Source organism: Heptranchias perlo, chromosome 11 (assembly GCF_035084215.1).
Source record: "Heptranchias perlo isolate sHepPer1 chromosome 11, sHepPer1.hap1, whole genome shotgun sequence".
Taxonomy (NCBI): domain Eukaryota; kingdom Metazoa; phylum Chordata; class Chondrichthyes; order Hexanchiformes; family Hexanchidae; genus Heptranchias; species Heptranchias perlo.
Window position 1 is genome coordinate 55,531,634 of NC_090335.1, and position 16,725 is coordinate 55,548,358.

The window sequence follows — 16,725 nt, forward strand, 5'->3', positions numbered from 1 at the left end:
TAGGGCTGCTGAAGATGTGATTTCGGTGCCTCAATCATTCTGGGGGAGCAATTCAATATGGACCAGCGAGAGTGGGTCGTATTATAGTAGTGTGTTGCGTCCTGCACAACATGGCGCAACAGAGAGGGGTACCAGTTGATGAGGCCTCATGACTTCATCCAGCATCCACATCTGCAATGAACACTGAGAAGCAGCAGGAGGAGGAGGAAGAGGAGAGGAGGAGGAGGACGAACCCATGGGCAGAGCAGCGGCTCACCTGGCTGCTTGTGAGGCCAGGGAGTCACTCATATGTGAACGGTTCTTATAAGATCGCAAAGTGAGAATAGTCCAGTCTTCACGCCACCTGGAAAGAGCAGTGCCAACACCAGCCCCCAACCTCAACCCCCTGCACAAAACAGTTCTGCAACTACAAATACACCCACTGTAAAGTCACCCACTGGGTGGCATCAAGTGTAGCCTTTCATCATGAAGCATATGAAAGGGCGCTATTACAAAAGGCAGTCAAGAATGGGCAAGACGTGGCAGTAGTGGTAAGAATGATAATATTTAATGTGACTTTAACAAAAGCCAAATATAAATGAAAAACATGACAGTCTGTCAAACACCCTTGTGCTTACCCTTCGTGATCACAAATCCTTAGCCTTTCTTTTCCTACTACTTCTACGTGGTGCATCCCCTGTGGCTGCAGCAGAGGTAGTGGCAGGTTGCTCATGTCCATGCCCAGACTGCTTAGATGCTTTCGGCCTTCGCCCTCTGGGTTTTGGAGCCCGTGAGGGCCCCTCCAAAGAATGCTCCACCTGCTCCTATGCAGGGGCAGACTCGGCCACCTGGAGAGGAGGCAGCATTGTGGATACTGATTGAGAGGGGGGTGGCGGGTGAGACTCGGGAGCACTTTAAGTGGTGTCCCCACTTCCATGTCTCCCTTCACCACCATCCCTCTCCTGGACCAGGCTCACATCACTCCTACCGCCCTGCTGGAGAACAGTTTGGAGGACATGTATGATGCCTTGGAAGCCCAGTCGTAAAATTTCTGCCTGCCTGTTTAAGGTGGCAGAACGTTGTCCACCATGAGTCCGAACAGCCGTTGTCAGGGCCTGAATGGACTCATTTGTGAGCCGTGCTTGAAGCTCAATGGAGGCTAGCCTTCTCTCCATCGCAGACATTCCCGCACTTACCTGTGACACTATCACAGACATTTCAGCAGTTACGTGTGACACCATCCCAGAGATTCCCTCATGTCCCTGTGACATTATCTCAGAGATTCTCTCATGTACCTGTGCCACCATTCCACTAATGCAGGAGTTGGACTCCTCCATCCTCTGCGCTATTGTGGAGAATGTGCGTGGCACCTGTTCCAGCACCTTGCAAATGTGCTGCTGTCCCTCGATCATTCTCCTTTTAAAGAATGGCCCCCGGGGTTCAGCATCTGCGTCCAGCTGAGCAGAGCCTGGAGAGGAGTGCGCCCACCGCCGCGGACTCTCCGCAGCTGCGCCTGCCACCAGTGTCTGCTCGTGCTCACTTGTGTGTGGTGACTCACCAGGTGCCAACCAACTACTAGGACCCACCGAGGTGTGAGTATCTGCGCTGGTGGATGGCTCGCTAAGATGTGACGGTGTGCCCTCAGAGGCCGGGAACTCCTCTGAGGAATTGCCCTCTGCCGTCACTGCGGTCGTTGAACGGCCTGTAAGAGAACAGAGGCAATATTAATCATCATCACAGATGTGTCATGTTGCGACGATGATCATACTGAGGTGTTCAACATGCCAATTATTGTTAACATCAATTCATGGTGTGTGATAAATGTTAAAGTTGTGTCACCAGACATTGGTCAGGACATCCCCGACGGACAGGCACTCGAGAGTGCGGCAGATCTCGAGCGCCTCCTCCTCTACCTCTATGAGGACCACTATTTGTTGTGGCCCCCCTCGAGTCCTCACCCTCTCCTGTGCATTTTGCGCTCTTTTCTCCTAGAAGGGGAGAAAGTACAGACGTGTGAGTGAGTGATGGTGAAGTGGCCAACCGATGAATGCATTGCATTGGGTGAGGCTGACCGTGAAAGAGGTGCATCAGAGGGTGAGTATCCGACAGAGACATCACATTGGATCAGGTTTGGGGTGAGTGGTTGTGGTGGGGTCACAAATGGGGAGGTGAGGAAGTGCTCAGGAAGTGAAGGTAAGTTGAGGATGAGCCTTAAGTGGGTGTGAGGAGTGATGTGATGGAGTAGTCTTGGCAGTGCAGAATGATGTGAGGGAGGTGGGGATGATGTGCAACATGGAATGTAGGAGAATCAGTAAGTGTACTCACTTTGCTGACCCAGTTAGGTCATTGAAGCGCTTCCTGCACTGGACCCAAGTGCGGGATATGTTGCTCCTGCTGGTGACCTCCTCTGCCACCTCGAGCCAGGCCTTCTTAGTGGCAGAAGCAGGGCGCTTCCTCCTGTTGGCCGGGTAAAGTAGTTCCCTCCTCCTCACCCCAGCCAGCAGCACCTCAAGTGAGGCATCACTAAGTCTTGGAGCAACCATGCCCCTATGCTGCTCCATTGGGTCTTCTTGGTCTTTGCTCCAGCAAAATCCATTGGAGCAATGGCACTTTAAATCTAGACGCTGCAGCTGACAGCCCGTCATGTGGGTGTGCAGTCCGCCCACTGCGCAACTTTCGTACGGCAAACCCGGAAACAAGGTTAATGGCCACCAATTAAGTCGCGATTACATGGAGAACGTTAAGTTTTTATTATTTGCTTTTGCCGTGCACCCACTGACCGCCCCCCCCCCCACCGCTGCCTTCCTGCCGCCTTATTAAAATCGTGCACTCAGTATCTGTAGAGAGAACATATAAGTTAAAGTTTCAGAACCTGTGATGAATGATCTACGCCTGAAATGTTAACTTAGTCTCATCTCTCTACAGATGCTGAGTGCTTCCAGCATTTTCTGTTTCGTTGTTAGAGATAATGGGTATTAATTTCCGCAGGGATTCTCCTGTTTGTTTACTGTAACTGCAGCTGTATACATTGCTTTTCTGGGTTCTCCATGGCTCTACCACCAAAGTTGTGTTGGACGAGTGGGAGGACCCCCAAGGAGATTCATCCCAAATGTATTTTGTCTACTTCCTACAGTCTGCAAACAACATACTTTAACATCTCATAAAGCCTGACCCAAATATCACATGACATAAAAACAAAAAGAAAAACTGTTATATGTACAGCTGCACAAAGCCAGCTTTTAAAACACATCTACCCTGAATAGCCAAAGTCATACAAAAATTGATGTAAAGAAAATAAATTCCTTACTTGAAACACGCAGGAGCTCTGCTTCCATTATCTTTGCATTCCCAATTGTTCTTCAGTGACCTGTTCTGCAAAAAGCACCTGGGCATTTTGGATGAGGAACAGGATCAAGCTTGACTGTTGTGAGCTATCTATTTTACGGGTTTAGTCTTTAAGCAAAAAGGCTGCTCGGTGTCTTGTTCCAAAGTATAATAGTTTTATTAAGAAGTTATAATAAGTAACAATAATGTTAAAATACAAGAGTACAATTAAAGATGCTAGTAAGATGAATACAACCTGACAAAATTTATCACTGTATAAGACCTTGAAGTGCACTTTCGAAGGTCTTCATTAGCATCACTCCGAGAACAGTCTAATCAATACGAAGAGGTACCGAACTTTATATACCTTTTAGACACAATTAGCTGTAGATGGGCCTCCCATCAATCATCCTCTCTATCTCATGGGGCTGCTATCAGTCCTACTCCCTTATACACACAACATCTGACTTACCACCTCCCTCATCCGAGACGTCAAGAACTCTTATCTTTACCCAAAGCATAATAAAGCTAGAGACAACTCCCCTTTCCTAACTTATAAACAGGAGATGGGGGTGTCAGAAATGCTCATTACTTAGAGGCCTGCTCTTGCACAAGGTCATAAAAAGCTTGTTTTGGATAAACAGAAAGCCTTTGTTCACAGCAAAAATGACATAATGCTTTTCCCTAACAAAGTTAACAATATTGTAGAAAGCTTGTATAATGCTTTTGTTACAGCTGCGAAGATTTACATAGTTAAATACTCACCATCTAGGCTCACATACGCATAATGACCTCTAGGGTTCAGTCCCAGAGGGCAACTGTCACCAGTGGAACTGTATCCCAGCAAGGATTCAAGATGGTAGATGTTAATTTTCAGGCAGCAGGAGGCCCGAGCTATTTTGAAGCGGGGGCCACATTTCCAAGCCAGCAGTGAGCTGCACACATCCCAGACGGGTGTCCTACAACGGCTCACCGACTTTGGGACGGCATCCCACAGATAGGTCCATAGAGGGCGGGAGGTGAAGCGGAGGTGGGGAGGAGGGTGAACTTGTGTATGTTTGTGGAGCCCGAAGGAGCACTTCTACTCCTGCTGACTCCATAAAATTATAACTTCAAAAACGTTTTGGGGCCACCTTTGCAGCGGCCAGCAGCGGTCCCTTTACGGGCTGCTAGTTAGGCTGCTCAATGCCAGGACGCATGGGCAGACCACATATGATGTACATTCTACCCACACGTACCTTAAAATTTCAGTTGGGGTCTTAGCTGTGTCATAGGAGTCCGATTTGCACAGTAAAGAGCCTGAACTGCCTGAAACAGGCGGGCGCTCCAGCCGCCCATGGGAAAGACCCTAAATAAATATCCACAGCTGGAACATCAGCAGTAACAGGGCGGAAAGTTTACAAACTCCATTTTGAGGCTGTTACTGTACCATTAACGCCAATTTCAGCTAGTTAAAATGGGCCCCAATCATTCACAACAGGGGGATAAAGACAAAGGGGGTGATTTTGAACCCCAAGAACGGGTGGGAGTTGAAACTAGTGTTTTTTTGGGTTGCGACCGCAACCCGGCTTTATTTCCGGGTTTAATGTCGGCAGGTAAAAGTACAAGCTTCCCACTGGGAATGCAAAGTCCAAAAATTTTGCGGTTGTGACCCAAAAAAACCAACTATTTTCAACTCCCACCCGCCCCCAACCCACCCGTTCTTGGGGTGTAAAATCGCCCCCAAAATGTTAGTGGTAAGAATTTGCAAAAAAGTAAATACAACCACATGATATCCTTCCTCCCATCTTAACCGATCATTTGTATACAACAAAAGGCAGCAGCCTACACTTGGTTATGTCACAGTGGATATTCCCACACTTGAAGCATTTAAAAATGTTCACTTGTTTTAAAAACCTTTAAAGAATGTTGGGTTGTGTCTCCCCTCTAGTTGTGGTATTGCTCCAGGGCGGATCTTCCGCCGGCCCTTCCGACATTGCTGGGTCAGGATTCAGGGGATCCCTGCCACCAAGAGAGACCCCCTGTGGAAATAACTGATGCGCATATTAATTTAAGGCAGTTCCATAAACCTTAGAGTTCTGATAGCATTGTTAGTTTTTGTAGTATTTGAAATCATTTGGCATCTAACAATTGCCGAAAACTGGTTGGAACAGATCTAATATGGTATTTAACCGTTTTTCAAGGGACACACGTATGAGAGAAACACATCTACTTCGTTCTTTATAATGATTCGCTTGGGGTGTAGCTCATGTGGCAGGTAATGTGCTATTGTCATCTCCCATGCATCCACAAATGCCACATTGATGCCCTCAAACATCTTTCTGAGCACTAAATCAAGCTGATAGGAGTACCAGTCACTGTTGTAGAGACTGACCTCCCGTGGAAGGGCCTGGACATTGGCCGTCTTTATTACAATCACTGTATCCGGACTCCTGTCCAGCAATCGTAGAATTGACCTCCGGATGTTCTGTAGCCTTCGGATGTATGGTTCTACTGGAAAAGTGTTGAAATGGCACCATATGGTGAAGGCGATAACTGTGCTCTTTCCTCCTTTAATGTCATCCAGTTTATTTGCAATGAATGGCAGATGCTGACTCGAAATGGGTAAGATTCGAATTGGTTTGCCATGGGGATAATATTCCACCTTGATCTTGTTGTTCATATCCAAAGCGAGATGAGGGCCGGTATTTTTAGAATTGCCAAGATCAAACTTTCTGAGACCTAAAACAGAAGATGTCACATTATTTATGATACTGAGTCATATTTTTTGCAGATAATAATTAACAGGAACAAAGTAGGAAGACATATCGTTTGAAATCTCAGAACATCAAAATGGAGCCACATCTCCCATCCTACTGCACCCAAACCAAACCAGCTTCATACAGGATGGTGATGCCACACATCGTGCTATATGATTATATCAGCACAAACACACACACACCCTGGTGCTCTCGCTGGACACAGAAATGACTTTCCAGCGGGCAGAGTAGAACTTTCTACTCACCCTGCTCAAACAAATGACCTTTTGCGATACATTCATATGATGGAACAAAATCCTCTGCTCCTGTCCATCATCTCCAGTGAACAATAATGCCTTCATCTCCCCACATTTCCCCTTTACTGAGGGATTTAGCAGTGATGCGGTTCGACCTCAGTCTGTTCCCTAAAGGCATGCATATAACATCCTTTTTTAAAATGCCAATTTTATGCATTTAGTACAGCCTAAAGGAGAGATATTGGTTTCCATCGCTCCTGATTACCTGATTTAACATTGCCTATCAAGAACTCATCTCCACATTTATTTGTGATATACACAGGGTGAGCAATAGTCATCGTCCCTATTTTAACTTTAATCCAAACCATTCCATGTGGCTTTTGAGAGTTCTCTAAATAATCTATCACAAAGAAAGATTCTAAGATTCGTCTTATGATCAATGGCCTTGACCAATTTATCAAACATGCTCATAATTAAAATTACTTCTGAAGCTGTGTCCATTAAAGACTCACAATTATATCTTTTCTGTAAGTCAACTTTTACATAATACCTCTTACTGTGCATCTATTTTGGGAGGAAGAATGAGGAAAGGTAATATAAACTAAATGGTGCAATTTTAAAGAGGGTGGTTCACATACACAAATCTTTGAAGGTGATAGGACAAGTTGATAAAACTTTTAAAAAAGCATATGGGATTCTTGGCTTTATAAATAGAAGCATAGGATATAAAAGCAAGGAAGTTATGCTAAACTTTTATAAAACACTGGTTAGGCCTCAGCTAAAGTATTGTGACAATTCTGGGAACCACACTTTAGGAAGGATGTTCAGGCCTTGGAGAGGATGTAGAGGAGATTTACTTCAAGAGGATATAGGTGGAATGGGCGGACATATGGCAGATGAAATTTAACACAGAGAAGTGCGAAGTGATATATTTTGGCAGGAAGAATGAAGAGAGATAATATAAACTAAATGTTACAATTCTAAAGGAGGTGCAGGAACAGAGAGACCTGTGAGTATATGTGCACAAATCTTTGAAGGTGGCAGGACAGGTTGAGAAAGCAGTTACAAAAGCATATGGGATCCTGGGCTTTATAAATAGAAGCATAGAGGACAAAAGCAAGGAAGTTATGTTGAACCTTTATAAAACACTGGTTTAGCTACAACTGGAGTATTGTGTCCAATTCTAGGAACCACACTTTAGGAGGGATCTGAAGGCCTTAGGGAGGTGCAGAAAAGGTTTACTAGAATGGTTCCAGGGATGAGGGACTTCAGTTACGTGGATAGAATGGAGAAGCTGGAATTGTGAAGGTGAAGAGAAGATTTGATAGAAATGTTCAAAATCATGAGGGGTTTCACATCATGCAGGTTTCACATTAAGGTTTTCAAATCATACAGTAATCATGGGGGGCTTTAATCTACATATAGATTGGGCAAACCAAATTAGCACTAATACTGTGGAGGACGAATTCCTGGAATGTATACGAGATGGTTTTCTAGATCAGTATGTTGAGGAACCAACAAGGGAACAGGCTATTTCAGATCTAGTATTGTGCAATGAGAAAGGGTTAATTAATAATCTTGTTGTAAAGGAGCCCTTAGGGAAGAGTGACCATAATATGATAGAATTCTTCATTAAGTTTGAAAGTGATGTAGTTCAATCCGAAACTAAGGTCTTAAATCTAAACAAAGGAAACTACGAAGGTATGAGGTGCAAGTTGGCTGTGGTTGATTGGGGTACTACATTAAAAGATATGATGGTAGACAGGCAATGGCTAGCATTTAAAGAATCAATACATAATTTGAAACAAATATATATTCCTTTAAGGCACAAAAACCCATCAGAAAAAGTGGTCAAACCGTGGCTAACAATAGGAATTAAAGACAGTATTAAATCAAAGGAAGAGGCATATAAAGTTGCCAGAAAAAGCAGTAAGCCTGATTGGGAGCATTTTAGAATTCAGCAAAAGAGGACCAAGAAATTGATAAAAAAAGGGAAAATAGAATGAGAGTAAACTAGCGAGAAACATAAAAACAGACTGTAAAAGCTTCTATAGGTATGTAAAAAGGAAAAGAGTGGCGAAGGCAAATGTGGGTCCCTTACAGACAGAGACGGGAGAATTTATAATGGGGAATAAGGAAATAGCAGAGAAATTAAACAAATACTTTGGGGCCGATTTTCGGGTTACGGAGCGGGTGCGTTGGGGGCGGGGGTGCTCCGAAAATCGCTAAAATGCCGAGCGGGTTCAGAGCCTGGCTCCAACCGGCTGACTTCCGGATTCCCCAGTGACGCTTCCGGGAGCGCCGGCCTCCCGAATGCGGGAGTTTCACTGGCAATTAAAATCAGTGGGATGATAATTTGCATAGTTTCTCCGATAGTTGAGGTACTTGAACTACTTGATTGACTAGACATTTTGGCAGCGGTGCAATTTTGAAGGATCCTCAACGTGTTTCCCGTGCTGTGGGAAACACTCCCTGTTGCAACAGACGTGTTTCAGCCAGCAGCCAGTGGGAGATGCAAATGCTTATTTGACAGGTGGGGAGAAAACGTCATTTATTGCAGCAGGGCACTCTGTCACTTCAGACAAAGTTTTGGCTGCAAGACCTTTGTGTTACCACTCAAAATTCTTACTTTCCACCCAAAACTCTGCTGTGCAAACATATTTAACTACTTTGCAGACCCTCTCAAACTCACACTGTCAGGATGGTGGGGAGGGTCCATGGCTGCATTCACCATTTCATCCGAGGACGAGCAACATCACCAGTCTAGCCAGGCACGGCGTCCACCTCCGCCATGTGGAGCTCCACAACACAGTGCTGCGCCATAGGCACCTGCACAAGAGCACGGAGGGCAACAACAGAGAGAGCAACGTCGCAGGAGGCACTACCCTCGCAACAGGGTCTACAGACCAAGGCTCAGCTTCCTGGACCTCTCTGAGGAGCAGTGCGTACCGAGGCTCAGAGTGAATCGCCAGGTAATCACAGACATCTGCAGCCTCCTTCATGTGGAGTTGCTCCCGGCTGGACCGAGCAGCATCTCCTTACCTGTCGCTGTCAAAGCCACCACTGCCCTCAAATTCTTCGCCTCCGGATCATTTCAGGGTGCCACCGGGGACATCGCCGGGGTCTCTCAGTCGTCTGCACACAAGCGCATAAGGCAGGTCACCGACGGCTTGTTTCGCAGGGCCTCACACTACGTCAACTTCCCCATGGACAACCTCAGCCAGACGGAGAGGGCAGTGGGCCTCCACGCTGTGGCTGGCTTCCCACGGATGCAGGGTGTAATCGATTGCACCCATATAGCAATACGAGCACCTCCACACGAGCCAGGACTGTTCATCAACAGAAAGGGCTATTACTCCATCAACACTCAGCTCATTTGTGACCACCGCAAGAGATTCCTTCAAGTGTGTGCCAGATACCCTGGCAGCTGCCACGATTCCTTCATCCTCCGGGAGTCAAACATCCCGCCCCTCTTCCACGCACCAAACACCTGTAAGGGCTGGCTCCTCGGGGACAAGGGATACCCCCTGCAAACGTGGCCCATGACACCTCTGAGGAACCCCATCACTGAGCAACAGCGTCAATATAACGACAGCCACATCGCCACCGGGTCTACAATTGAGCAGGCTATAGGGCTGCTCAAGATGCGCTTCAGGTGCCTTGATCGTTCTGGGGGTGCCGCTTGAGGAGGCCCCATCCACATCCGCCACCCACATTGAGGAGGAGGAGGAGGAGGAGCAGGAGGAGCAACCCATGGGCAGAACAGCAGTTCACCTGGCTGCTCGTGAGGACAGGGAGTCACTATTATGTGAACGGTTCTCCTAACATCAGACAGTGAAGAGTAGAGTCCTCACACCACCTCGATAGAGCAGCGCCCACGCCAGCGCCCCCCCGCCCCGCCTACCTGCACAAAACAGTCCTGCAACTACACATACACCCACTGTAGAGTGACCCAATGGGTGGCATCAAGTGTCGGCGTTGATGGTGAACCTCATGAAAGGGCCTTATTACAGAGGCCAGTCAAGCATGGCCAAGATGTGGCAGTAGTGGTGACAATAATAATTTTTAATGTGAGTTTAACAAAAAGCAAATATAAATAAAAAACATGACCAGCCGTCAAATAATCTTGTGCATCCCCTTCGTGCTTACAAAACCTTCACCTTTCGCTTCCGACTACTTCTACGTGGTGCATCCCCTATGGCTGCAGCAGAGGTAGTGGTAGGTTGCTCTTGTTCATGCCCTGACCAATTAGATGCTTTGGACCTGTGCCCTCTGGGTTTTGGTGCCCGTGAGGGCCCCTCCATAGGCTGCTCCACTTGCACCTGTGCAGGGGCAGACTCGGCCACCTGGAGAGGAGGCAGCATTATGGGTACTGGTTGAGAGGGGGCAACGGGTGAGATGTGGGAGAGCTTTGAGTGGAGTCCCCACTTCCATGTCCCCTTTTGCCATCATCCCTCCCCTGGGCCAGGCCCACACCACTCCTACCACTCTGCTGGACGACCGTTTGGAGGACATGTATGAAGCCTTGTAAGGCCAGTGCTAGTGTATCTGCCTGCCTGTTTAAGACGAAAGAGTGTTGTTCACCCTGAATCCGAACTCCCAGAAATACTAGAGAACCAAGGGTCTGGCGAGAATGAGGAACTGAAAGAAATTAGTATCAATAAAAAAATAGTACTAGAGAAATTAATGGGACTGAAAGTCAATAAATCCCAAGGACCTGATGATCTACATCCCAGGGTTTTGAAAGAGGTGGCTATAGAGATAATGGATGCATTGGTTGTTATCTTCCAAAATTCTATAGATTCGGAACGGTTCCTGCAGATTGGAGGGTAGCAAATGTAACCCCACTATTTAAGAAAGGAGGAAGAGAGAAAACAGGGAAGTACAGACCTGTTAGCCTGACATCAGTAGTAGGGAAAATGCTAGAATCTATTATAAAGGATGTGAAAACAGGACACTTAGAAAATAATAATAGGATTTGGCAGAGTCAGCATGGATTTATGAAAGGGAAATCATGTTTGACAAACCTATCGGAGTTCTTTGAGGATGTAACTGGTAGAATAGATAAGGGGGAACCAGTGGGTGTGGTGTATTTAGATTTTCAGAAGGCTTTCGATAAGGTCCCCCACAGGAGCTTGGTGAACAAAATGAGAGCACATGGAATTGGGGGAAATATACTGGCATGGATTGAAAATTGGTTAACAGACAGAAAACAGAGAGTAGGAATAAACAGGTCTTTTTCAGGTTGGCAGACTGTGACTAGTGGGGTACCTCAGGGATTGGTGCTTGGGCCCCAGTTATTCACATTCTATATCAATGATTTGGATAAGGGGACCAAATGTAATAGTTCCAAGTTTGCTGATGACACAAAACTAGGCGGGAATGTGAGTTCTGAGAAGGATGCAAAGAGGCTTCAAGGGGATATAGGCAGGCTAAGTGAATGGGCAAGAAGATGGCAGATGGAATATATGGTGGGAAAAAGTGAAGTTATCCACTTTGGTAGGAAAAACAGAAATATAGAGTATTTTTTAAATGGTAAGAGATGGGGAAATGTTAATGTTCAAAGGGGCCTGGGTGTTCTTGTACACAAGTCACTGAAAGCTAACATGCAGGTGCAGCAAGCAATTAGGAAGGCAAATGGTATGTTGGCCTTTACTACAAGAAGATTTGAGTACAGGAGTAAAGATGAATTACTGCAATTATATAGGGCCTTGGTGAGACCACACCTGGAGTATTGTGTACAATTTTGGTCTCCTTACCTAAGAAAGGATATGCTTGCCATAGAAGGAGTGCAATGTAGGTTCACCAGACTGATTCCTGGATGGTGGGATTGTCGTATGGGGAGAGATTGAGTAGACTGGGCCTGTATTCTCTAGAGTTTAGAAGAATGAGAGGTAATCTCATTGAAACATACAAAATTCTTACAGGCTCGACAGGGTAGATGCAAGGAGGGATGTTTCCCCTGGCTGGGGAGTCTAGGACCAGGGGTCACAGTCTCAGAATAAGGGGTAGGCCATTTAGGACTGAGATGAGGAGAAACTTCTTCACTCAGAGTGTGGTGAATCTTTGGAATTCTCTACCCCAGAGGGCTGTAGAGGCTCAGTCACTGAGTACATTCAAAACAGAGATCGATAGATTTCTAGATATTAAAGGCATCAAGGGATATGGGGATAGTGCAGGAAAATGGCATTGAGGTAAAAGGTCAGCCATGATCTTGTTGAGTGGTGGAGCAGACTTGAGGGGGCAGATGGCCTACTCCTGCTCCTATTTCTTATGTTCTTATGTTCTTATGTTTAGATAAAGTAAATAAAGAGAAACTGTTCCATTGGCGGACGGGTCGAAAAGATTGGCAAAAGAACCAAAGGCGATATGAGGGAAAACATTTTTACGCAGCGAGTAGTTATGATCCTAGCCTTCATTGCAAGAGGATTTGAGTACAGGAGCAAGAATGTCTTACTGCAGTTATACAGGGGGCCCAGAATGAGGGGTCACAGATGAGGAGAAATTTCTTCACTCAGGCGGTGGTGAACCTGTGGAATGCTCTACCACAGAAGGCTGTGGAGACCAAGTCACTGAATATATTTAAGAAGGAGCTAGATAGATTTCTAGACACAAAAGGCATCAAGGGGTATGGGGAGAGCACGGGAATATGGTACTGAGATAGAGGATCAGCCATGATCATATTGAATGGCGGAGCAGGCTCGAAGGGTCGATTGGCCTACTCCTGCTCCTATTTTCTATGTTTCCATGTTTCTATGGAATGCGCTGCCTGAAAGGGTGGTGGAAGCAAATTCAAATGTGGCTTTCAAAAAGGAATTGGATAAATACTTGAAGGAAAAAAATTTGAAGGGCAATGGGGAAAGAGCAGGGGAATGGCACTAACAGGATTGCTCTTACAAAGAGCTGGCACAGGCTCGATGGGCAGAATGACCTCCTTCTGTGCTGTAGCATTCTATGACTGGAGAAGCTGGGATTATTCTCCTTCGAGCAGAGAGGTAAAGGGGTAATTTAGTAAAGGTGTTCAAAATTATGACCGGTTTTGATAGAGTAAATCGGGGGAAACGGTTTCCACTGGAAGGAGGGTCGGTAACCAAAGGACACAGATTAAAAATAATTGGCAAAAGAACCAACGGGGAGAAAAGGAGAATTTTTTTTTATGCAGCAAGTTGTTATGATCTAGAATGCACTGCCTGAAAGTATGGTGGAAGCGGAGTCAATAGTAACTTTCAAAAGTGAATTGGACATAAACTTGAAAACGAAAAAATTGCAGAACTATGAGGAAAGAGTGGGGGACTAATTGAATAGATCTTTCAAAGTACCGACACAGGCACGACAGGCCGAATGACCTCCTCCTGTGCTGTAAGATTCTATGATTCTCTGATAAAACTATGACAAAAAATCATGGCAACAGGAAGTGGTTTAGTCAGACAGGGAGTGCATACATACACAAGATCTTTATAAGATATTAGTTGACCTTCTGTGGCATTGCCAGTGGTAAACTGATGCGATCAAATCGGTCACCCGTTTTACATGCTGCCCGACTTCACTTTCCAGTGAAGTCAATTTCCCAGCCGGGTGGGCCATGTTAAAGTTATCCCTAATGTGTTGCCTTCAGGTAAAGCGGGGTTAGAAGGTGAGAGGGGTTAATTGGACCAGGCTGTGAAGAGCTAATTCCACCTCCATTTTAAAGTCCCAAAACCTACAGCATTTTGGGAAGCGTAGAAGCAGAGTTGTTGGAGCATAAGACTTTCTCGACAGTCCAGGATGAGTTGCTGAGAGATGCAAAACTAAGGCTCTACAGCAGCACTATTGGTCGGAGGGTGTAATTACAGCATGACAAGTTTACACAGTTTACATTGGAATAAGGGGGAAAACTCTCCAGTGGCTGGAGTCATACCTAGCACAAAGGAAGATGGTAGTGGCTGTTGGAGGCCAATCATCTCAGCCCCAGGACATTGCTGCAGGAGTTCCTCAGGGCAGTGTCCTAGGTCCAACCATCTTCAGCTGCTTCATCAATGACCTTCCCTCCATCATAAGATCAGAAATGGGGATGTTCGCTGATGATTGCACAGTGTTCAGTACCATTCACAACCCATCAGATAATGAAGCAGTCCGTGCCCGCATGCAGCAAGACCTGGACAACATTCAGGCTTGGGCTGATAAGTGGCAAGTAACATTCACGCCAGATAAGTGCCAGGCAATGACCATCTCCAACAAGAGAGAATCCAACCACCTCCCTTTGACATTCAACGGCATTACCATTGCTGAATCCCCCACCATCAACATCCTGGGGGTCACCATTGACCAGAAACTTAACTGGACCAGCCATATAAATACTGTAGCTACAAGAGCACGTCAGAGGCTCGGTATTCTGTGGCGAGTGACTCACCTCCTGACTCCCCAAAACCTTTTCACCATCTACAAGGCACAAGTCAGGAGTGTGATGGAATACTCTCCACTTGCCTGGATGAGTGCAGCTCCAACAACACTCAAGAAGCTCGACACCATCCAGGACAAAACAGCCCACTTGATTGGCACCCCATCCACCACCTTAAACATTCACTCCCTTCACCACTAGCGCACGGTGGCTGCAGTGTGTACCATCCACAGGATGCACTGCAGCAACTCGCCAAGGCTTCTTCGACAGCACCTCCCAAACCCACGACCTCTACCACCTAGAAAGACAAGGGCAGCAGGCACATGGGAACAACACCACCTGCACGTTCCCCTCCAAGTCACACATCGTCCTGACTTGGAAATATATTGCCGTTCCTTCATCGTCGCTGGTTCAAAATCCTGGAACTCCCTACCTAACAGCACTGTGGGAGAACCTTCACCACACGGCCTGCAGCAGTTCAAGAAGGCGGCTCACCACCACCTTCTCAAGGGCATTTAGGGATGGGCAATAAATGCTGGCCTTGCCAGCGATGCCCACATCCCATGAACGAATATTATAACTGTGAACATAGGAATTTATAATGGATAAAAGTTGACACAAAAGTGTAACAAAATGTAATAGCACGAAGTAAGGTTTTATAGACAGGAAGTGAACAGAGACTGTAAGATTTTTAATATATTATAGATAGTTGCAGATTCACAGAAACTTCAGCACAGAAGGATACCATTTCACCCATCATGCCAGTGCTAGCTCCACATCAAAAAGATCAACTCTAATCCCATTTCCCAGCATTTACTCTGTATCTTTACTATTTTCCTTTTCATACAATCATTGAAATGACGGCACAGAAGCAAGGCATTGTGCTGATCACATTTGTGCTGCTACTACCTCTTCAACTAGAGATACCTGTCAGAAATTTCCTCACGGATTCCCCAATTAAAGTCAATGGAAATAAAAATCGGGAGAGATGTACAATGGGCTGCTGATTCGTTATCAGCTGTTTTGCACTATCGCACAAAGTCAAAGTTAGCTCCATTGTGTTTAAACATTATTCTGCTTGACCCAAAAGCATTTTACTTGTACACAGCCTATTCACTAATTGTGGCACATGGATTCTGGCTGTCAAGATTCATAAATGTACAGTATATGTTCAAGCAAGCAGATACTGAATGAGCAGTTGATGAGAACTAGTTCTAGACTGAGATTTATTTAACACTTAAAGCAGATTAGAGCACAATACCAAAACGGATAAGAAATGGCTGAACCTAACCTGGCACAAATTCCGTCAAATATTCAAACCACTGGCGTATAGTGGAATCTCCAAAAATATAAATTTTTTTCCCACGAAAACAGTCTGTAATACTTGCAGGAGTGTCGAAGCGCTGAATGTTACAGGTTGTTGACATCCACTGGTCATTATAATAAAATCCAGATGGTGAATGCAGAGGCTTGCCAGGGACACATTCTCCGAGACCTGTGCCTGATAATAAGGAGAAGTCAAGGCTGAAAAGTAAACTAAATATGTAAACACTGAGGCAAAGTACCTTAAGTATATGTTAGTGCACAGAACATAGATACAGAAAAAGAGAAAAATGCAGCATTTAGGGGAAAAAAAATTAAATGGAAACTCTCTCATGTTTCACTATTGTACATTTAAAGTGATAACTACCAACTATTAATCAGCATTAATATGCTTTAAAAAGTGCGGGCATGAGCTTTCTAAACTCTTCCATGTTTTAATAAAAGCTCTAAGAAGGTTTAATCAATACAAAATAATCTTGGCCGTCTGGCATGAGGAGGCTTCACAGGGAAAATCAGAAGATTGGAATTGGACGGAGTAATTTTTGCTCACTTCTTAGGGACAGTTTGAATAAAACATATCAAGATGTACGTGCTAAAATGAATGCTTATTGGAAAATCAGGTATGCACTTCACACAAAGGGGCCAATTTTTTTGTGATTTCTTCACTCTTCTGCTTGACCTGCTGGCTCTGTCTTCAGTGGCTTGCCAACACCCACAGAGGGCACCC

At 45.5% G+C, this 16,725-nt stretch overlaps 1 protein-coding gene across 5 annotated transcripts in view; it reads right to left on the reverse strand.

Moving 5' to 3' along the window:
• Nucleotides 1-3,457: 3,457 nt before the first annotated feature.
• LOC137327361 (NXPE family member 3-like) overlaps nt 3,458-16,725 on the reverse strand; it is a 60,089-nt gene continuing 46,821 nt past the window's right edge. For all 5 annotated transcript variants that reach the window (XM_067993075.1, XM_067993076.1, XM_067993078.1 and 2 more), the window contains 2 exons: nt 15,967-16,176; nt 3,458-6,024 (listed from right to left, as the gene is read on the reverse strand). In XM_067993075.1, the coding sequence (XP_067849176.1) occupies nt 5,471-6,024; nt 15,967-16,176 (764 nt within the window). In that variant the 3' untranslated portion in view covers nt 3,458-5,470. The remainder of the gene's footprint in view (nt 6,025-15,966; nt 16,177-16,725) is intronic.